Here is a 23,819-nt window from a genome sequence, read left to right as displayed (position 1 = left end):
TTTGTGACATGTTTATAATAATAATAATAATAATTTATTATTTATACCCCACCCATCTGGCTGGGCCTCCCCAGCCACTCTGGGCGGCTTCCAGAGGTTTAGGGTTTTTTTTTAAAAAAAGTTTTTATCTCAACAGGGTTTTTTGTGGGAGGGCTTGAGATGGAATAAAATGGAATACCTATTTATCTACTTGCACTTTGACGTGCTTTCAAACTGCTAGGTGGGCAGGAGCAGGGACCGAGCAACGGGAGCTCACCCCGTTGTGGGGATTCGAACCGCCAACCTTCTGATCGGCAAGCTGAAGAGGCTCAGTGGTCTAACCCACAGCGCCACCCGTGTCCCTAAATTGCCTAGATGTTAGCCAGAATATATTGCTTGATATATAACCATTTGAAAGTTATTTCTGTAAACTTGTTATTAACTTGTTCTGTACACTTGTCACCCTCCAACTATTTGACTTCACCCTTGAAGGTGTTACTCTTCCGTGGTCTCCCAAAACAGATGAATGTCAACCAACCAGACAATAGCATTGTTAATAGAAAAAAAAAGTTAAGAGGAAGATAAGGGAAGGAGCCAATGGGAGAGCTAGCCAGGAGTTGCAGATGTTATGTTCTGTCCTTTCACCTGGGACATTTGCAAGGAATAAGCATGTGATCGCCCTGGTCTTCAGCAGCAGTCAGGTCAACTGACTCGGAAGCGGAGGGACCACAGAGTGCTGGTGGTTTCTCTTGTCCTGCAGGATAACTGGGCAAGTCCTTTTTTTCACAGCATGAGAGATGACATCATTTGTTGAAGCGATATTTGTTTGCTTTTGTAACCTTTAGATGATGGAGGACAAGTTTGGCGTGACAAATGATCCTTGTGTTATGCTTTTGAAGCAACAGGTTAGGGTATGGCACCTACATTTCTTGACCCATTATTTCATCAGTTCCTTATTCCCCCAGTCCTCTCCTGCCTCCCATGGGGCAAAACCGTAGCCCTAGAGCAGGGGTCAGCAAACTTTTTCAGCAGGGGGACGATCCACCATCCCTCAGACCATGTGGGGGGCCGGACTATATTTTGAAGGGGGAGGGAATGAAGGAATTTCTATGCCCCACAAAAAACCCAGAGATGCATTTTAAATAGAAGCACACATTCTACTCATGTCAAAACACCAGGCAGGCCCCACAAATAACCCAGAGATGCATTTTAAAGAAAAGGACACATTCTACTCATGTAAAAACACGCTGATTCCCGGACCGTCCGCAGGCCGGATTTAGAAGGCGATTGGGCCGGATCTGGACCCTGGGCCTTAGTTTGCCTACCCATGCCCTAGAGGGCCAGATTTGATGAAGTGAAGGGCCATGAGGGCCGACCAAACTTGTTGAGCTTTTTTCAGGGTTGAAGTTGTTGAAGTTTTTTTAGGATTTTACCTAAACTGACTGGCGGGCTGGATTAGGCCCCCGGAACGGACTTTGGACATGCCTCCCCTAGAGGATGAGCCAGATAATCAAAGAACAACCATCACATTCTGCCCTGGTGCCTGATATGTTTAAAGCATAGGTAGAGATCTCCTGGTTGAGAACTTTGATGTTATGTACATCTCTGCCACATGGCAGAAAGTAACTTTCTAAATGCAAATGTTTTTAAATCACTTCAAGCATAGATCATTAGTACAGTTGTACCTCGGGTTACATACGCTTCAGGTTACATACGCTTCAGGTTATAGACTCCGCTAACCCAGAAATATTACCTCAGGTTAAGAACTTTGCTTCAGGGTGAGAACAGAAATCGTGCTCCAGCGGCGCGGCGGCAGCAGGAGGCCGCATTAGCTAAAGTGGTACCTCAGGTTAAGAACAGTTTCAGGTTAAGAACGGACCTCCGGAACAAATCAAGTACTTAACCCGAGGTACCACTGTACTACAAATATTTACAATACATCAGCCAGCAGGTTTACTGATTTCTAAATATTAGCAGTTAATATCTTTCTTTAGATGAAAATGAGCCGTATTTCCATTTTGCCCAATTTAGAATAGTAACATAAATACATGAACAACTGGCCAATAAAATCCATTTTCCTTGTTTGCATTCTACCAAATTTTAGATTTCCGTGTAACACTTTTTTAATGTAAATGCACAGAAGCACTTTAATCCCCACTTTAAAAAAAAAAATCTGGACAGGATTCCTGTACTTTTAACACCTGAACAGTATATTAACACCTCCAACATGTCTGCCTTTCCCCAAAAATGGAGATGGCTTTTCTTGTTCAATTTGTGCCTTTCAGGCATGTGTTAAGGACATGGAAAACATGCCAAAATAAAGGCAGCAGCCCTAACATAGGTGGAACTCACACAATGCATTACATCAAGAAAAGTTTGGTTTAATCATAACTGATAAATATTGCCAATTTTGTATGACAGTTGTTCTCTGACATCAACACAGAAACAGCTGCCTGTAAGTGTAGCCATATGTCGCCCCCTCAATTAATTACTCCACACAGCATTGATTTTTTTTTATTAGTACATACTTCAAATAATACCCTCATCCTCCCCTTCCCCATTTAATTCCCCCAGCTTTTGATTTGTGACCTATACCAGTGCTGTGATGCATTGATTGGTCTTGTCGCTGATGGATTAAGCTACCAATATAACACACTGCAAGTTTGCAGAGAACACACACACACACACACACAGAGAGAAGCCCTGCCCATAACAGAATGGAAAAGGAACAGCAGCTGAAAACTGCCTGATTCTTCCAGCCACTGTCTTCAGGGTAAGCAGAGCTTCTCTACACGATTTCTTCTCCACTTGAGGAGGCAGCTTGCCTGGAATCGCCGGAGAGAGTTTCAGGTTTGCTAAGCAAAACGGAACACTTTAAGGATCTTGGAGGCACCCTTTGCCATTGCAATGAAGAGATGAACTGAAGATTAAAGATGTACGGGAATTATCCACACTTCATTAAGTTTCCCACAGGCTTTGGGAGTAAGTATTTCACGAATGGTTTCAGATTTCTGGTTTTGGATGCAAATAGCAATTGAACAACCTAGGCACAGGAAAAAAAATGCAGAGGTGGCGCGGGGGTCGGGAGCAGAAGAGAAGAGAATTAAATTTATGCATTGTTAAATCAGAAGCTGCTTTCTAACGGGGAAGGCAATGCATTCCTAGAGGGTGTTTCTGTGGGGTTTCTTTAAAGTTTGATGAGAGCTTTTGGCTTGTATATGGTGAGTTTGTTATGCAAATAGTCAGTGTGATAGAGTGATGTTGCAGCATCTTACAGCGATTTTACCAAATACTTGCTTGTCAGAAACAGGTGAATGAAAGCCATCTCTTAGCTTCTTTTGTGCTAAACAAATTCAGACTGGGGGGCGGGCACCCGCAAGAACCACAACCGTCTCATGGAAATAGTGAACCAGCGTACTGCCTCAGATTGTATACGGGAGGCCTCAAAAACTTATCTTCACAAAGAAAACTGGTATGTGGCAAGAGAAGGGCAAAAAGCCTAGTTTTCTATGTACAGAGTTGCTGTTATTGTTAAATGGAGCAGCCTGTAATCTTGCGAGTGCCAAACCTGCAGCCTGGCTGGCCTAAGGACACATTTATCCCCTTACTGAGGACTAGACACTAGACTTTGGGCAAAGTAAGAGAGCGTACCATGGATTTGTTGCATTTAGATTTAGTGAGGTAAGTAAAGGTGCTATATTTATATGTGACCTACTTGCCACAGGAAGTACATAGTGGAGCACTAAATATAATATGGAGAGAGAGGCAGAGAGCGCCAAAGTATTTTTGGACTGAGAGCATCAAAGTCCTGTGTTTGGATGCTCCCCAGCCTTCTTTCTCTGGGCTTACTCAGACAATAGGAGAGATGTGGGCTTGCATCATCATCATCATCATCATCATCATAATAATAATAATAATAATTTATTATTTATACCCCACCCATCTGGCTGGGCTTCCCCAGCCACTCTGGGCGGCTTCCAAAAAAATATTAAAATACTGTAATGCATCAAACATTAAAAGCTTCCCTAAACAGGGCTGCCTTCAGATGTCTTCTAAAAGTCTGGTAGTTGTTGTTCTCTTTGACATCTGGTGGGAGGGCATTCCACAGGGAGGGCGCCACTACCGAGAAGGCCCTCTGCCTGGTTCCCTGTAACTTGGCTTCTCGCAGTGAGGGAACCGCCAGAAGGCCCTCAGAGCTGGATCTCAGTGTCCGGGTAGAACGATGGGGGTGGAGACGCTCCTTCAGGTATACTGGACTGAGGCCATTTAGGGCTTTAAAGGTCAGCACCAGCACTTTGAATTGTGCTCGGAAACGTGCTGGGAGCCAATGTAGGTCTTTCAAGACCGGTGTTATATGGTCTCGGCGGCCACTCCCAGTCACCAGTCTAGCTGCCGCATTCTGGATTAGTTGTAGTTTCCAGGTCACCTTCAAAGGTAGCCCCACGTAGAGTGCATTGCAGTAGTCCAAGCCATCTCGGCCATGTGTTTCTGCCTCTCTTTCCTCTTAAAATGTGATCAAACTTACTAGGCAATATCCAGCTAACACGTTCTGTCGTGCATAGGGTTGTATCCAATTCGTTCTGTCCGTGCGAGGATTCCTGCACGAGCAACAGAACTTTCCCACCTCTCACATCCCCTTGCACTCCCAAAATATGCTCCGAAGGGTTGTGGGAAACCCCAGAACAGATTTAGGTGGTGTGTAGGGAGAGGGAGAAGGGGGAGAGTTTGACTGCACAAATTGAAATCCTTGCGCCGACAGAGCGTGTTATTTAGCGCTGCCTTGGATACAGCGTGGCAAGGCGTCATTGCGCCTTGTGTTTCCCCCAGTCAACAAATGAGGCGACAAAGCACAGTGATGTCACGTACCACTCATTGCATTTACATTTGGGTTTTATGGGGACCAGGGGGCAGAGAGGCCTGGAGCAGTGGCAGGAGTGCCTTTCAAGGGATCCTTAAGCAGCTTAGGAAGGTGACTTTTGGCTCATCTCCATCCTGTCCTGGGGCCCTGATGATGTCTCCATTGAGAATGCTAATGACCTGCCTCAGATGACTGTTTGGAGGAGCATGTGCTTCATAAAATGTTAGATACTCAGTGTTTTCCTTCCAGAAAAGAACTGTGCTGGTACTGTATACCAGGCACAGGGCCTTCTCTGTAGTGGCACCCGCCCTGTGGAACATCCTTCCACCAGAAGTCAAGGAAATAAACAAGTACCTCGGGTTACAGACGCTTCCAGTTGTGTGTTTTTGGGTTGCACACCACGCCGAACCTGGAAGTACTGGAACGGGTTACTTCTGGGTTTCGACACTCGCGCATGCGCAGAAGCGCTAAATCGCGCTCTGCGCATGTGCAGAAGCGCTGAATCGTGACCCGCGCTTGATTAGAACCCTGTACTCCAAGAAACAGGCACAAAATGTCAAAGTTGCCTTGCGACTCTTTAAAATGAAAGTCCTCCCTCTTCTGCTGGTGGGCATTGCCTTGGGCTCACGTAGGGACTTTGAAAAATTGGAATCTATCCAAACCCAATTCCTCAGGGCCATACTCAGGATCCCCCCCTCCGTGGCAGGCGCGATCATGAGATTGGAAACCGGTTGTCAAGCCTTTAGGTATGTGGCCCTGAAAGCGAAGTTATGGCTATGGCTCAGGCTCTGTTTCAGACCGGTGGGTTTGGCCCCCTTAATTCTGAGGGATAACTTTAAATCTCCATGGGAAGGGGAGATAGTGGAGGAAGTGCAGAAGTGCGGGTTGTCCTCCCTTTATATAGAGTCCATGACGTATAGCCACGCAAAGGCGGTGATCGCTCAAAGATTAAGGGATATTGCCAGGCAGGAGGACATAGCCTGTGTGAAACCTGGGTTGTTTCTGGGGGAGCAGTTGTATCGGGCTGCTCCAGCTCGCTACCTGGCGGATATCCACTACGTGGAATACCGCAGACTATTTACTGCGGCTAGGCTGAATGTTCTTGACTCGGCGGTTCTGAAGGGAAGATATGGAGGAGTCCCATATGACCAGAGATTATGCCACTGTGCATTGGGTGAGGTAGAATCCACAGAGCACATTTTACTGAGCTGTCCCATTTACAACGATTTAAGACAGTACCTTATAACTCCACACTTACCCCAGCTCAGTTCCCGACAAAGAGGAAAGCAGACAGCGTATCTGCTAAATAAGTCTTCTGGGAAAACAACTTTGTCAGTGGCTAAATTCCTTTTCCTGGCACTTAAGTGTCGGAAACGTATAACTGATTGCTTTGATGTGGGTTATCTGTGAGAGGTCTAGTACTGTGGCCCTACCTTATTTATGTACCCCTATGATGTTATAGTTTATAATTATTGTGTAATGTTATTTCTGACTATCGGTCGAATAAAGGAAATTGATTGATTGACCCGCGCTTGCACAGATGAGGCGCTGCGGGTTGCGAACGTGCCTCCTGCACGGATCACATTCGCAACCCGAGCGTCCACTGTATCTGACTTTAAGAAGACATCTGAAGGCAGCCTTCTTTAGGGAAGTTTTTAATGTTTGATGTTTTATTGTGTTTTTAATATCCTTTTGGAAGCCACTCAGAGTGGCTGGGGAGGCCCAGTCAGATGGGCGGGGTATACTGTAAGTAATAAATTATTATTATTATTATTATTATTATTATTATTATTATTATATTACCATTGAATACCTCCAGGGGGAAAAACACTGTAAGATACTCATTAAATGGATGTTCTCAGTTAACAAGAGTTGGGGATATTGTGTGAGGCACAGATAAGCCAGAGTTATTGGAATCAGTACTGCACGTGATGGCAGAGTCAGGCAAGAGATTTCAGCAGAAGTCTTCTATCCTGAAGTTCACCCATATTATTGGCTGTGGGGTGATAATGGGGGGGTGTTAATCTGATCATAGGGTGGCTAAAAGGTAAAAGAGGTAGAATAATACAGGACCAGCAACTGTTCAGTAGTAATTCCATGCCCCCGCACCACTAAAAAAATACATTTGTGTATCCAGTGATGGATAATGTTGGTCTAATAGAGTAGCCAACTTTTTCTCCTTGTCGGGATTTCCTGTAATGTTAGCAGTTACAGGAAATTCTGCATGTAAAACTCCTCTTGGAATGTAAATACAGTGACAGGAGGAAGCTTCCTTTGCTAAAATCCTGCTTCTCATTCAGTTTTGAAATGCATGGGTGCCCTGCTTGAAAGAGAGCGGGTAAGTTGCATGCGATGTTTGGTTCTGGCTGGGTGAAACCCACCTGCCACTATGTCTTTGGAAATGAAATTAAAATATGGGTCATTTGACACTCAAATATTCTGGTGACTGGGAGTTTTGGAAAGTAAATGTCTGGTAGTTTCAGATAGCTGCTGGCTGTTTGGCCGTGATAATAATAATAATAATAATAATAATAATAATAATAATAATAATAATAATAATTTATACCCTGCCCTCCCCAGCCAAGACCAGGCTCAGGGTGGCTAACAACCAATAAAAAACAAGATTAAAATACAACATTAAAATATTAAAAAATTAAAAAACATTCATTCATTCATTCAGATAGTTATATTGGCATGAAGGCAGGTAGTATGCTGAGCTATACCTCCTGCCCTGTCCCTCCTCTTTTCATCACCTTCCTCCAAGTTTGACCCTCAACTGGTGGGAGCTACAGCCACTGTGCCCTGTCCTTCTGGGTACAATAGATGCAAGTTCCCTAATTCTTTTTACATACGTAGGCATGTTTGTTAGAGGCACAGAAGTGCCGGATGGAGCATTCTTCTATTTGCTTAAATACAAATAAAACATTTTGCAAGGCTGCTTGCTCCCAATGTTACTCTGGGACATGCACTGCGATTGAGAAAGGGCCGTGCTCCCTGTCGTTCAGCTCATGCAACGCTTCAGGATTTCATCAAGCTCTTCCCTTGGCTGCAAAGAGTTGCTGCCGTCGACCCTGGGAAATAAGTCCCATCAACTCCATCGTGTCTTTGTACTGTTCCTGTACTCTTATCAGCAGACCGGCACGCGCAGAGATTCAACAGGTAAAGCTTTTCTGTGCCTAAAACGGAAGGAAAAGCTACGCTTGCTGAATTTCTGTGTGTCAGGTTTCCGTTCAAGGCACAAGAACAGGGCCAGTACATAGAAGTTGCTGGTTCTAAAACTGGTTAGGTTGCATCCAGTTAGGTCCCATTAGGTCCAGTCATGACCAACTCTGGGGTTGCGATGCTCATCTCGCTTTATTGGCCGAGGGAGCCGGCGTACAGCTTCCGGGTCATGTGGCCAGCATGACTAAGCCGCTTCTGGCGAACCAAAGCAGTGCACGGAAACACCGTTTACCTTCCCGCCGGAGTGGTACCTATTTATCTACTTGCACTTTGACGTGCTTTTGAACTGCTAGGTTGGCAGGAGCAGGGACCGAGCAATGGGAGCTCACCCCGTCGCAGGGATTCGCACCGCTGACCTTCTGATCGGCAAGTCCTAGGCTCTGTGGTTTAACCCACAGCGCCACCCACGTCCCCTTAGGTTGCCTGCCCATAGTCTAAACTGAAGCCAATGGATAGGTCTGAAATGAAGCCCAAACTCCATCTGTGTGATGGTAGAAAGACCCACCGCCGTTCCCAATGAAACCGAAAGAAATGTGGGACTCGAAGGATGCTTTCAGAGCGTAACCAGTGGCAGCCTGTGAATGAGCTGGCTTTTTCAGTTCCCCAAATCGGGTCAGTATAATTTGCATGTTATGATTCGAGTAGTTTGCTAGTTATGAAGAAATAAGTGGTGGGCTGGAAGAGTTAAGCAATCGCCCTGCCCCTTGCTTTCCCTCTCCAAATTGTCCCTTCCCAGCGCTGCTTTGCAGCAAATAAATGGGCCACTGGGCTTTCCTTACACACTCTTGCATGTGATGTGTAGTTGAAACATTGAAGCTTGGATAAAAATTGAGGCAATTGAGAAACTGGAGTCATTTATCAGCCTTACATATGCTTAGAGAGGCTGTGGTAGCCTTCATCACCTGCTCCTCCTCTTCTTATGTGCAAATATTCCTTAGTGTGTCTCCCTCCCAACTCTTTTTCTCAGTCTTCACACTTTTATAGATGGGTTTATAGCTCCGATTCTGACATTTAGCAGATAAAAATAAGGACATCACTTGGGAAAACCTCTACTTGCGTGTCAAGGACCCCCAAGACACCCCTGAATAAAAACACGGTTCACACATCATTTTTGTTTTGGTTTTTGGCATAATTTTGGCCACGGCTTTATTGAATTACAGTATGTGAGTGGTTGCTTAGGCATTGGTTAGCAACTACCGTATTTTTCGCTCTATAAGACGCACCAGACCAAAAGACGCACCTAGTTTTTGGAGGAGGAAAACAAATATATATATATATATATATATATATATATATATATATATTATGAATCTCAGAAGCCAGAACAGCAAAAGGGATCACTGCGCAGTCAAGGCAGTAATCCCTCTTGTTGTTCTGGCTTCTGGGATAGCTGCACAGCCTGCATTCGCTCCATAAGACGCACACACATTTCCCCTTACTTTTTAGGAGGGGAAAAGTGAGTCTTATAGAGCAAAAAATACAGTATCTGTTCCCACTTGGAGGTAGGAACAGAACTGACAACCACACCCCTGCGGAAGTCAGTAAGGGTAAACATTTTTGGGGAGAGAATAGAGCTGGGCGTCAGGCTCTCGCCTCTCCCCAAATGCTCCCAGGGGCTCTTGCGTGGCCCTGGCCCCTTGACAGGGGTTCGGACAAAAGCATGGCGAGCCCCTGGATTCCTTTAATGGAATATCCTTGCAGCAGCAGCATTGGAGGGGCAGGCACAGCCAACCACATCCCCTCCACATCTTTTTCAATAGTCCATGTTTTATATAACTCCATTATCTCCATAGGACTTGCCACATTACAGGTGTTATTGCAATCCTGCTAGTGTTTTCATCTGTTGGCGTGTTCAGACCCAGAGACCTCCCCCTAAATAAACGCACAATTGACTCAAATTTTAGTTTCATATTTTGGCAGAATTTAGGCCACAACTTTATTGATTACAGAAAAGTGAGTGGTTGCATAGGCTCTGGTTTGACTAGCACCCTTGCAGGTAGCGCTGACCCAGGGCTCCATCATAGGTCAGCCAAGGGTGAACACCTGAGGGAGGTGAAAAGCTCAGGAACAGAGTATGTCCACTCCCCAGATGCTCCCCTGGACTCAGGCATGGTCATAACCCCCTCTCAAGGGTTGACCAAACCAAGTTGAGTCCCTGGACTCCTTTAATGGAATGCCTTTCACAAGTTGTTGTTTTTTTCCAAAAAAATTTTTTATTGGTTTTCACAACATTATAAACAAACAAACACATAAGACAAACAAACATAAATCATAGCCTTATTGAAAATTACACTTATTAACATTGTTAGGTGACTTCCTCGCTTCCCCTTGGTTGAATTTCATTGCATATCCTTTTAACGGTTTTCCAAATCACAGTTCTTATAAAATTTAACTTAAACATTAACATCCTCAGATCTTCACATTATGAAATTAAACATATTAATTCATCACTTAACATAAATAAAATCCTAAGCCAATTGAGTATCTGCAAGCTGTTTTCATTTAATTTAACTTAACATATTTAACTAAATAATCATTAAATTTAATCAATTGTTCCTGATACAGTGGTACCTCGCAAGACGAATGCCTCGCAAGACGGAAAACTCGGAAGACGAAAGGGTTTTTTGTTTTTTGAGCTGCTTCGCAAGACGATTTTCCCTATGGGCTTGCTTCGCAAGACAGAAACGTCTTGCAAGTTTGTTTCCTTTTTCTTAACAGCATTAATACAGTTGCGACTTGACTTTGAGGAGCAACTCATAGCACGCGGTGTGGTAGCCTTTTTTGAGGTTTTTGAAGACTTTGGTGATTTTTGAAGCTTTTCCAAAACTTTTCCGACACCATGCTTCGCAAGACGAAAAAAATCGCAAGACGAAAAAACTCGCGGAACGAATTAATTTCGTCTTGCGAGGCACCACTGTACTCCTCCTTCCTTCTGGTCGCAGACTCTTCCAGTTAGGTCAGCTAGCTCTGAAAAATCCATCATCTTCATCTGCCATTCTCCTATCGTTGGTAATTCTTGGGTTTTCCACTTTTTAGCTAACAAAATACAAGCAGCAGTTGTGGCATACAAAAATAATTTAATATCTTTCTCGGGCAATTCCAAACCTGTTATTCCAAGAAGAAAGGCCTCTGGTTTCTTTATAAATGTATATTTCAACATTTTTTTCAATTCGTTATAAATCTTTCCCCAGAAGTCTTTCACCTTGGGACAGGTCCACCACATATGATAAGAGGTTCCTTCCTTTTCTTTACATTTCCAACATAGATTGTCACAGTTATGATATATCTTTGCTATACCCTTCACAAGTTGTGACGATTTGCAGGCGAAACCCAAATGGCAACAGCCAATCAGCCAAGTGGGGAAATTCCAGGAAGTTTGTACCAAGGATGATCTTTAGACTCTCAGATTCAGGGAGAGGTGATATTGGCACTTCTCTTAACTTATTCAACCTTGCTTTTTCCTACCTCTTTCTGAGTTTAGTCTCATTTACCAAATTCCTCTCCTTACACAAACTGAGTTTTGCTTGCTTATCTTACATCTTTCATTGCCCTTTTCCCTCCATATTTGGGAAGTGGCTATGTTGGTTGAGGGGGCAGGACTTTTGTGGGGGGGGGGCAGAACCGATGTGATTGGCCAGTTATTTAAGTACAGTGGTACCTCGGTTCTCGAACGTCTCCATTGACAAACGTTTTGGAATCCAAACGCCGAAAACTCGGGAATAAATGCTTCCATTTTCGAACGCTCCTCAGAAGTTGAACAGCTTCCGCTGTGTGTTTTTCAATTTTCTCAATTGATTTTGCAGGCCGCCCTTTGAGCCTTGGTTTTCAAACGTTTCGGAAGTCGAATGGTCTTCCGGAATGAAAGTAGCTCAGCCTATCTCACACTGCCACAGGTATAACCAAGCTGCCATCCCGACTTGGGTGCTGTTTATTTAACCAACCTTTTTTCATTCTATAACAACCTGTGTATAAAAACAAACAAACAGCAACCTGTATGTTCCTTTATTCCAACCTCTGGTCTATTGCCTTTAGTAAAAGTAAAGGGACCCCTGACCATTAGGTCCAGTCGTGGCCGACTCTGGGGTTGCGGCGCTCATCTCGCTTTATTGGCCGAGGGAGCCGGCGTACAGCTTCCGGGTCATGTGGTCAGCATGACTAAGCTGCTTCTGGCAAACCAGAGCAGCACACAGAAATGCCGTTTACCTTCCTGCTGGAGCAGTACCTATTTATCTACTTGCACTTTGACGTGCTTTCGAACTGCTGGGTTGGCAGGAGCAGGGACTGAGCAATGGGAGCTCACCCCGTCGTGGGGATTCAAACCGCCAACCTTCTGATCAGCAAGTCCTAGGCTCTGTGGTTTAACCCACAGCGCCACCCAGTTACCCCCATATATATGCAGGATTTAGGTTTGATGAGGCCCTAAGCTACTGAAGGTAATGGGGCCCTCTATATGTCCAGCTGTCCTTTGTCAGCAACAAATTGTCACCGTTTCTTGTGTTGAATATGGTAATTTATGGACCTAACAGGTATCTAAAGCCATTTGCACATAACAAATAAGAGCCTACACAACACAAAACACTATTGCTGTATGTAGGTTTTATTTTATTTGTTTTTTTTATCTTATATTTTGGAAATGTACATCCAGGTTTTTTTCCTTTAAATTTTTTTGGGGCCCCCAGGAGAGTGGGGCCCTAAGCTATAGCTTCTTTAGCTTATATGTAAATCCGGCACTGTATGTGTGGAATCTCCGTGTGATACCCTTTGACTCTGAGCTAAATATATTATTACATGCGTCGGTACAGTGGAATGCATGTGCATGTTTGCGTGCAACTTGTGATTAAGGGTGTGCAATAGCACAGTGCTGAGATCAAGCCTCTCTAGAGCCCATTAGAAAGCATTGTTAGGAACAAATGAGAAAAGTTTGTCCCCAAGACAGGAAGTGCAACAAATCTGGATTTAGTGGGAGAAACTCTCCCTCTTTTTGCGCTGATGCAGTGCACCAGGAACCGGATTCATCTGTCACGTTGCATTACTTGACAGGTACTAAGAATGTGATAGCCCATTTTTAAATGTCATGTGTGCTGGAGCCTTCTGCAAAGACTGGATTTCAGTTCCTCTGGGCCGCTGCTGTGGATTCTGAAGACGGCTTCTGTTCACTCTCAGGATAACAACATCATTATCTGCCAAGCAAACATTCCAAAAGAACTCTTATTTAATAGAAAGGTCTTTCTCTATACATTGCAGTAACTGCAAGGAGCACGTTGACATTGCAAGGCATGCAGTTAAACGGAACGTAAGTGGTAATATAGTCACATTACAGTCTTTTTTCTTTTGAGAACTATAGGTCTTTGAAGTGGGGTTGGTGAGCTCCAACATAATTTTCACTGATGATTACTATCCCACTCCTGGAACAATGGTTCCCAAGAGAAGTGTAATAGTTAAATATTCTGACTAGGCAATTGGTCAGCACCTGAACCTTCCACAGCCTTGACCACTACAATTATTTTCATTGGGTTGATTGATCACCATTAAACTTGGTGCACTTCCTCCACAGAGATTACTTTGCTGTTGGGTGCAGGCTCAATCTACACTTGTAGTAGCAAGAAAAGGGATGCCGGTGGTGCTGTGGTCTAAATCACTGAGCTTCTTGGGCTTGCTGATCGGAAGGTTGGCGGTTCGAATCCCCACAACCGAGTGAGCTCCCATTGCTCTGTCCCAGCTCCTGCCAACCTAGCAGTTTGAAAGCAGACCAGTGCAAGTAGATAAATAGGTACCGCTGTGGCGGGAAGGTAAACAATGTTTCTATGCACTCTGGTTTCTATCACGATGTCCCGTTTCACTAGAAGTGGTTTAGTCATGCTGGCCACATGACCCAGAAAGCTGTCTGTTGACAAACGCCGGCTCCCTTGGTGAAAGCTAGATGAGCGCTGCAACCCCCCATAGCCCCTTTTGACTGAACCGTCCAGGGGTCCTTTAAAATGGTAAAGGACCCCTGAAAGTTAAGTCCAGTCATGAACGACTCTGGGGTTGTGGTGTTTATCTTCCTTTACTGGCCGAGGGAGCCGGCATTTGTTCACAGCTTCCGGGTCATGTGGCCAGCATGACTAAGCCCCTTCTGGCAAAACCAGAGAAGTGCACGGAAACACCGTTTACCTTCCCGCCAGAGCGGTACCTATTTTTCTACCTGCACTTTGACGTGCTTTCGAACTGCTAGGTGGGCAGGTGCAGGGACCGAGCAACGGGAGCTCACCCCGTCGCGGGGATTCGAACCACCGACCTTCTGATCGGCAAGTCCTAGGCTCTGTGGTTTAGACAACAGCACCACCCCCTTTTTTAAAAACTACCATGATACTGGTCCAGGTTTGTAACGCATGCCAAGTGAAGCTCCTTTCTCCCACAGGGTTTCCAAAGCTCACCTCTGTTAATCCTTAGAGTAGTGCTATAGTTTTCTTCTCTCTGGCTGCTTACATGCCACTCTGAGTAGCATCACCTTTCATTTCCGTCAATTGAATCCGCCCTTAGTTGCAGCCCTATGCTTGGAACTGCCTCCCAAGTACCCACACAATGCTAGGCCCTTCAAATCCTTCCTCAAAACCCATCTTTTCTAGGAAGGTTTTGTTCAGCACACATAACTGAAACAATAGCATATTCCTGCATGCAGAAATGGCGAAACTTGCCAGAAAAACAAGAAATCAAGATAACAAACTTTTTATAAAAGGATGGAAATGGTTCCTAGAATATTTACAGATAAACTGTAAACAGAGAAGAACATTGGCAGGATTATTGTAATAACCTGCAGTTTTATAAGAGTATATATTTAAAGTAGATGAATAAATGAGCAAATTAAGTTCATTTGGATATGCAGAAGATATTAAAAATAAATTTAAGAAACTGCAGAAAGAGGGGGGAAGGAAGTCAAGTTCTGAAAAGGTAAAATGATTGTAAAGTTAGTGAACTGTATAAAATTGAAAAATCATTAAAATGAAACAATAGCATATTCCCCGTTTACCCTTGTTTCAGTGCCTTCCTCTGCTGCTTTTTCTGTGTTGAACTTGTGAAGCCTTTGTGCATGCATATAATTGCAGTTCAACATATCTCATTGCTCATCATATAAGACACACAGCACATCATAAACATAGCATAACCTATTGTTACGAGTTATGGGTGCCAGGGTTTGTGGGTGGCAGATTTCCCTAAATTCCTGGGCCTGATAGGTGTTAGAATTTAATCAATTCTTGAAGTGTTAATAAGGCTGCCAGACACTGGATTTAGCAAAACATTAAAATACCAGCCAAACCGACTTCCTGTATTCAGGAAATCGCCTGGGAGGCCAGCCATTAATCAAAGGCAAAGGGAAGCTAATGGGCCATCAGGCTCTGTGCTCTCCACTCCACTTTACGATATTTAGCAGAGAAAAAGCTGATTGGAGAGTTTAGGGTTGCAATTGGGGATGCTGTGAGCTGGAGGAAAACAGCTGCAGTCTGTGAAACTCGGCAAGCTGGAGGGAGTCCGAGCCATGACTGGTGTCTTTGTGGCTCCAAGACTGCTGCGGCTAGGGGAGAAACAAGAACATATTGGGGTGTCAATTCTGTAAGCCCCTCCATCACAGGCTCAGACTTCATAGTGTTTGTTGTTGTTTAGTCATTTAGTCGTGTCCGCCTCTTCGTGACCCCATGGACCAGAGCACGCCAGGCACTCCTGTCTTCCACTGCCTCCCGCAGTTTGGTCAAACTCATGCTGGTAGCTTCGAGAACACTATCCAACCATCTCGTCCTCTGTCGTCCCCTTCTCCTTGTGCCCTCCATCTTTCCCAACATCAGGGTCTTTTCCAGAAAGTCTTCTCTTCTCATGAGTTGGCCAAAGTATTGGAGCCTCAGCTTCAGGATCTGTCCTTCCAGTGAGCACTCAGGGCTGATTTTCTTCAGAATGGAGAGGTTTGACCTTCTTGCAGTCCATGGGACTCTCAAGAGTCTCCTCCAGCACCATAATTCAAAAGCATCAATTCTTTGGCGATCAGCCTTCCTGATGGTCCAGCTCTCACTTCCATACATCACTACTGGGAAAACCATAGCTTTAACTATACAGACCTTTGTCGGCAAGGTGATGTCTCTGCTTTTTAAGATGCTGTCTACAGTGGTGCCTCGCAAGACGAAATGAATTTGTTCCGCGAGTTTTGTCGTCTTGCGATTTTTTTCGTCTTGCGATGCACGGTGTCGGGAAAGTTTTGGAAAAGCTTCAAAAATCACCAAAGTCTTTAAAAACCTCAAAAAAGGCTACCACACCGCGTTCTATGAGTTGCTCCTCGAAGTCAAGTCGCAACTGTATTAACGGTGTTAAGAAAAAGGAAACAAACTTGCAAGCAAGCCCATAGGGGAAATCGTCTTGCGAAGCAGCTCAAAAAACAAAAAACCCTTTCGTCTAGCGAGTTTTTTGTCTTGCGAGGCATTCGTCTTGCGAGGTACCACTGTATATATGTGTAAATAAACCATATATCATAAAGGAACCACAGTCTCCAATCGCAAACCCTGGGTAACTGCCTGGGCCCCTGGAATCTTTGCTGCTTAGAGAATGGGGTGCTGTGCATCAATATTCTAAGAGAGATGGGAAGCTGGTGACCCATGGACTGGATATGGCCCTTGAATCCTTTCTAACTGGCCCAGTAGTTTCTCTGCCCTCTTCGTAGTCCCACTCCCTTCCCCCAGGTTTTTCACAGCAATCTTGTGGCAGCAGTGATAGGAAACCCAAGAGGCTGTTTGCTGCTGCACACACAGTCCCCACCTCCCTGTCTTGGTCACCCGCATGCCCTTCTGCAGAGCTTGGCAAAGAAAACTAGGCTAAGCTTTTGGGGTACACCGTGTTCATCGACAGCGCTTGGGCAGGATCAAAGGGGACCAGAAGAAGAAGAAGAAGAAGAAGAAGAAGAAGAAGAAGAAGGAGAAGAAGAAGAGAGTTTGGATTTGATATCCCGCTTTATCACTACCCTAGGGAGTCTCAAAGCGGCTAACAATCTCTTTTCCCTTCCTCCCCCACAACAAACACTCTGTGAGGTGAGTGGGGCTGAGAGACTTCAAAGAAGTGTGACTGGCCCAAGGTCACCCAGCAGCTGCATGTGGAGGAGCGGGGAATCGAACCCGGTTCACCAGATTACGAGTCTACTGCTCTAACCACTACACCACACTGGCTCTCCCTGCAGCCATAAAGAAAAGGGATCTTTGGGGAAGGGAGATTTTGCAGATATTTCTGCATGGAGGGTACAGTATTTTCCTTGTTGTTGTTGGGGCTAGATGTAGAGTTCTTAAATTTGCCTGTATTCACATGACAAGTACGTATCCAGGCTGCGGAGTGTCTGGGTGGAAAATGGAGAACTGAATATGTTGTGGGTGGGTTTCGCTGCATTTGGGGCAAAAGGCTAGGGAACGTGGGACAGCGAATGTCTGGATGCAGAAGTGAAAAATTAATGGGGAAAAGTGCCTTGGGGTTGTGGGGGAGACGACAGGTATCAGTTTTGTTTTTGTCTGGCCAGTGGCCAGTTAATAATAATAAATAATAAATTTTCATTTATACCCCGCCCTTCCCAGTTCAGAAAACCGGGCTCAGGGCGGCTAACAACAAATTTAAAACACTTAATTGATGCAACAAAAAACAGCATAAAATACAGTTATACCTTGGGTTGAATACGCTTCAAGTTGAGCGCGTTCGAGTTGCGCTCCTCGGCAACCCAGAAGTAATGGAGCGCCTTACTTTTGGGTTTCACCTCTTGCACATGCGTAGACGCTCAAAATGACATCACGCGCATGCGCAGAAGCAGCGAAAAGCGATGCGTGCGTGCGCAGACGTGCCATTGCTACTTACATTTACTTCTAGATGCGAACGGGGCTCCGGAACAGATCCCGTTCGTATCTAGAGGTACCATTGTACAGTATAAAACATGAATAACAATAAATTCAAAAATCAAAAATCAATTTAGGGGGGAAATCCATCCAATAAACATTGGATGATCTCACCAGGGCTTGCTGGCTAAATGAGTCCTATTTGGGCCAGCGAGGAGACCAGGGAAGAATTAGCTGTGGGATCCCAGAGCGGGTAATCTTCATAAAAAGGGGAGGGGGAGGGAAGGAAGGGGAATAAAAGATCAGGCTAAGTTCAAATGGAAAGCCAGGTGGAATAGCTCTTTATTACAGGCCCTGCAGAAGGAAGTTAAATCCTGCAGGGCCCTGGTCTCATGGGACAGAGCATTCCACCAGGTTGGAGCCATCACTGAGAAGGCCCTGGCCCTGGTGGAGGATAATCTGACTTCCTTAGGGCCTGGGACCTCTAAACTATGATTATTCATGGACCTTAAGGTCCTCTGCAGGGCATAGTTAGATGGATGTGTGTGTGTGTGAGTGTTTGTATCACTGGATGTATGAATGGATTGTGACCAACCCTCATCCATCAGAGTACATTTCAGTTGCTTTTAACTTCGAAGGGGGAAATGTGGAGGGTGGCTCTCCTGGTATAAAGTCTAGTCATTCTTAAACAAAAGGCTTCCATAAGGATAGAAAATTTCCTCAGAGTTCTGCACATTGATGTATTGCTGCATTTTGCATAAGAAATTTGAAGGAAAGTTTGGGTTTCCTTCTAAGGCAAAACATCTGAGGAATTCAGAAAGACACTAGCTTTTTATTGAGACCACACAACATCTTTTCTGAGGAGAGAGTGCTGTTTCCAAAATTGCTCCTCGTCTCAGTGCAAACCTCTTGAAAGCTAATAGAATCAGAATTGTAGAGTTGGAAGGGACCCCACTCTGCAATTCGGGAATCTCAGCTAAAGAATCCATGACAGATGTCTATCCAACCTCTGCTTAAAAACCTCCATGGAAGGAGAGTCCACAACCTCTTCAGGGAGTCTACTCCGCTGTCAAACAGCTGTTACTGGCTGAAAGTTCTTCCTGATGTTTAGTCGGAATCTCCTTTCTTGAAACTTGAATCCATTGGTTTGTGTCCTACCCTCCAGAGCAGGAGAAAACAAGCTTGCTCCATCTTCCATGTGACAGCCTTTGAGATATGTGAAGATGGCTGTCATATCCACTCTCAGTCTCCTCTTTCCCCTCAATCGTTTCCAGAACCTTGGTCATTCTGGTTGCCCTCCTCTGCGCATGTTCTAGCTTGCCAACATCCTTCTTAAATTGTGGTGCCCAGAACTGCACACAGTTTTCCAGGTGTGATCTGACCAAGGCAGAATAGAGTGGTACTATTACTTCCCTTGATCTTGACACTATGCTTCTGTAAAGGTAAAGGTAAAGGGACCCCTGACCATTAGGTCCAGTTGTGGCTGACTCTGGGGTTGCGGCGCTCATCTCGCTTTATTGGCTGAGGGAGCCGGCGTACAGCTTCCGGGTCATGTGGCCAGCATGACTAAGCCGCTTCTGGCGAACCAGAGCAGGGCACCGAAACGCCGTTTACCTTCCCGCCAGAGCGGTCCCTATTTATCTACTTGCAATTTGATGTGCTTTCGAACTGCTAGGTTGGCAGGAGCAGGGAGCGAGCAATGGGAGCTCACCCCAGCGCGGGGATTCGAACCGCCGACCTTCTGATTGACAAGTCCTAGGCTCTGTGGTTTAACCCACAGCGCCACCCGCAACCCATACTTCTGTAGTGTTAGCTTTTTTTGCTGCTGCATCACACTGTTGGCTCATGTTAAGCGTGTGGCCTACTAAGACCCCTAGATCATTTTCACATGTGCCACTGGCAATCCAGGTGTCCCATGTCTTATATTTGTGCCACTGGTTCTTCCTGCCTAAGTGCAGAACCTTACATTCCTCCCTATTGAAATTCAACCCCCCCCCCCACCATATAGGCCTTTGTCCTGCCCTGGCAATTTCCATCAAGCAGTATTTCCTTCGCTTGATTTTATGAGTGAAGAATGCCATCATGGCCTTGTCTTGTGGCTTCGCTCTTGAGTCAAATAGCAGCTTCAGAGAGAGGGAGATGGTTTCAGGGTGGAAAAGATTCTGCAGATGCTCCTCCCCATCCTCATGTTGTTGTTGTTTAGTCGTGCCCAACTCTTTGTGGCCCCATCAACCAGAGCACACCAGGCACTCCTGTCTTCCACTGCCTCCCACAGTTGCTGGTAGCTTCAAGAACACTGTCCAACCATCTCATCCTCTGTCGTCCCCTTCTCCTTGTGCCCTCCATCTTTCCCAACATCAGGGTCTTTTCCAGGGAGTCTTCTCTTCTCATGAGGTGGCCAAAGTATTGGAGCCTCAGCTTCACAATCTGTCCTTCCAGTATCCTCATAGCTGTTCTTAAAAGGAGGGGAGGGGAGCTAGGCACATTAAATACAATTACACATCTAGCATATTGTCTAGTTCGGTCTGCAGAGGAGAAGTTGCTCAGCAGAAAGGTCACCACTTGCTCTCTGTAGCTGCCGCGAAGTTGCTGTGATGGCACGCCAGTCCGATTTGCCTCTCCCCCTCCCTCTCCCCCACAACTTCAATATTTATTTATTGCAAAGATGGTTCCTGTGACAGTGTTTGTTATTTTACCTGAAGTAACAGTCAAATCTGATTCAAAGGGAAGATGCACAATAAAAGATAACAAAAGGTCAGCTTCTTGAATAACGTTAAAGACATTTGTCAGAGTCAATGGAGTCCAGATTCTCCTGCGATCAACCCATTTCAGGTTTAATTCTGTGCATGGAATGGAAAAGGTCCTCGTCTGTCTGTCTTTCTCCCTTTGAATCAGCTCTCCCACTAGGCATGGAATGGCAAAGGAATCGAACCACAATGGCCTTTCAGAGAGCCCTGTTATTTTCACCATTTGGGCTGTTATATGAAGCATGTGCATCGGATAAATGCTTCTTTGTAATAAACTGATGTTCGCAGGGTTCTGCAAACTTCAGTCAGTGCCCTTTAACTTGGTGACTCCAATTAAGATGCTTGTTTTAAACCTTTGAAGCCATAGGCACCATTGAGATTGAGATTGAATTGGGGGGCAGAGGTAGACAGAAGCCTTTCCTCTCTCATTGTTTTCTAGCTGACAATTGTCCCCTCTAGTTTGCAAATATCCGGCAACAGTGAACGATAGAAAACTGATCAAATCCTCCTTATCTGATAAACCTATTTAACGGTGGCTGGTTTTTAGGGGTAAAAAATAGCATTATCTTCACGATGAGCCATTGTGCACAAATGACTCGTGAGGATGCATGCACCACAAGAAGCTCATCTCAAAAACAAAAACAAAAGTGACTTCTGCATGGCAACTATTTTGTACGGTCCTTGAAAAGTTTCTTTTGGGGGTGGGCGGGGGGAAGGAAGGGCTTGTCCAGACTTACCTTTCCTTTGCTCTTTCCAGGCATAAAGGTAAAGGGTAAAGGGACCCCTAACCATTAGGTCCAGTCGTGACCAACTCTGGGGTTGTGGCGCTCATCTCGCTTTACTGGCCAAGGGAGCCGGCATACAGCTTCCGGGTCATGTGGCCAGCATGACTAAGCCGCTTCTGGCGAACCAGAGCAGCGCACGGAAACACTGTTTACCTTCCCGCTGGAGCGGTACCTATTTATCTACTTGCACTTTGACGTGCTTTCGAACTGCTAGGTTGGCAGGAGCAGGGACCGAGCAACGGGAGCTCACCCCATCGCGGGGCTTCGAACCACTGACCTTCTGATTGGCAAGTCCTAGGCTCTGTGGTTTAACCCACAGCGCCACCCGCATCCCCTTTCCAGGCATAGTCCACACTTGAAGCTCAGTGTCTGAGCACTTTTTTTTTTTGCTCCAGAGCTTTCCCTGTGAAAACTCGCTCTTTAAAGCTGAATCAGAGCAAATGGGAACTCCCCAGAAAACCTGAATTGCTGTTTGCTGTGCTTCCGATTTAAAGAGCAGGTTTACGTGGGGAAAGCTCTGGGGTGAGAAAGAGAGATAGAGCATTTGGACATGGAGCTTTAAAGAGCAGATATGTGCCTGGAAAGAGCGGGGGGGGGGGAGGAAAAAGGACAGAGAGACAACTGGAAGAGTTTGTAGTTTTGAATTCAGACACACAGAAAGAATGGTAAAAGTTATGCATTTAAGCTGTAGTTGGGTGAAAGCTGGCATGTAGTTGCTGCTGTTTGGGAATCTGTTGCAAAATTAGTAGTTTCGCTGCCTGCTGTAGGATTATGTTTGCGTGGACAGGCGGAGACCCCCCAACCCTGGGAGACACCCAAGTGGAATAACGACTCAAGAAAACGTGTTATGGGATTAAAATTTGGCCACAACTTTATTAAAGCTTCAGATGTAGGAAGACCTTGGCTTAGGCATTGGGCGTTTATCCCTCCCAGTCCCCGGCTGGGGATCTGGGGAACATCAGGGTTATCCAGAATGTGTGGGGATTGGGCTGGCTCTGGAGAATGTCTAAGCAGAGAGCCTGCCCCCCATTTTGCCGCCGTCGCACGGGAGAGCAATGACAACCTCCAGGCGTATGGCCAATGCCTCCCCTCAAAACAACCCCTTTAGCGGGGAACCCTGGGATTGCCGCCGCAGGGGGGGGGGGCGTGGGTTACCGCTTCACGCCCCAAATTTAGAGACCCCCCCCAATTTAGAGAAGATAGACTAAAGGGTTCCGCCCAAGGCCTGAAACCGCCAAAGTTGTGATGTTTTGCTACGGGAAAGGCAAACCTGCCAATGCAGGAAAATTCCTTTCCTGCCCTTCAACAGCGACCCTGATGTAGCAGCGCCCGCATACCTGTGGAGAAGAGGTTAACCTGCAAAAGAAGGCTTAACTGAGGGGGGGGGCAGAGTGGGAGAAGCTCTGAAGCCGACTGAGAACCCCCAGGTAAGTTCCACCCAATATTGTGTGGGCTGGGTGATACCTCCCCTTACCTGGCCAACTCTCTTCTGGCAACACCTCCCCAGCTGGGATTGGTTAACTGGCAGAGGTAGGTGGCTACCTCCAGGTGTCTGCCTGGGGGGGGGGGCGAATCCAGGCTGTACTGCTGGGAGCTGCATGGGATGGGGGGGGGGCTGCACGCGCCATGCAAAAGGGGCGCCATTTGATGGGGGCCATTACCTCCAAAAGGGATGCGGGTGGCGCTGTGGGTAAAACCTCAGTGCCTAGGGCTTGCCGATCGCGTGGTCGGCGGTTCGAATCCCCGCGGCGGGGTGAGCTCCCGTCGTTCGGTCCCAGCTCCTGCCCACCTAGCAGTTCGAAAGCACCCTTAAGTGCAAGTAGATAAATAGGTACCGCTTTATAGTGGGAAGGTAAACGGCGTTTCTGTGTGCTGCACTGGTGCTGGCTCGCCAGAGCAGCTTCGTCACGCTGGCCACGTGACCCGGAAGTGTCTCCGGACAGCGCTGGCCCCCGGCCTCTTAAGTGAGATGGGCGCACAACCCTAGAGTTGGACACGACTGGCCCGTACCTTTACCTTTACCTATTACCTCCAAAGTGCTCTGCATTTACCTTTTTGTTTCCCACCTTCATGGAGTCTCTCCTTTCATTTCAGATTCTCCAGTTCACAGCAATTCTGCACCTGCAAATCTGGGATCAGGCCTTCCCACAGGGAATTCCTTAGATGGCACGTCCAACTACCTTGAGTCTCCCCTCAGTGCTTCAAGGACTCTCTCGTCGCCTATGAGCTCAGCAGCATCTGTTAATACAATGAGCTCTCCGTACAGAGTGCTCACGTCCTCTATGGGAGCGCATTCCGTTCCTTTGTCTTCACCAGCGGGCGTGAATTTTGCTGCACACACTAGCCCCCAGGTCGGTATCAACTGATATTCTTTTTTTATGCAGTTTGGTAAACTGGA

General features: G+C 45.9%; 1 protein-coding gene across 2 annotated transcripts in view; it reads left to right on the top strand.

Annotated features, from left to right (window-relative positions):
• RXRG (retinoid X receptor gamma) overlaps positions 1-23,819 on the top strand; it is an 82,433-nt gene that overhangs the window by 28,648 nt on the left and 29,966 nt on the right. The window contains exons 1-2 of one of the 2 annotated variants that reach the window (XM_053391372.1): positions 2,669-2,961; positions 23,516-23,772. In XM_053391372.1, the coding sequence (XP_053247347.1) occupies positions 2,913-2,961; positions 23,516-23,772 (306 nt within the window). In that variant the 5' untranslated portion in view covers positions 2,669-2,912. Of the gene's footprint in view, positions 1-2,668; positions 2,962-23,515; positions 23,773-23,819 lie in introns of those variants that run through there. The other variant, XM_053391371.1, reaches the window with a different exon arrangement.

Source organism: Podarcis raffonei, chromosome 6 (genome assembly GCF_027172205.1).
Source record: "Podarcis raffonei isolate rPodRaf1 chromosome 6, rPodRaf1.pri, whole genome shotgun sequence".
NCBI lineage: Eukaryota > Metazoa > Chordata > Lepidosauria > Squamata > Lacertidae > Podarcis > Podarcis raffonei.
Note: the sequence above shows the minus strand (reverse complement) of the source record. Positions and strands in the feature narration are given on the sequence as shown.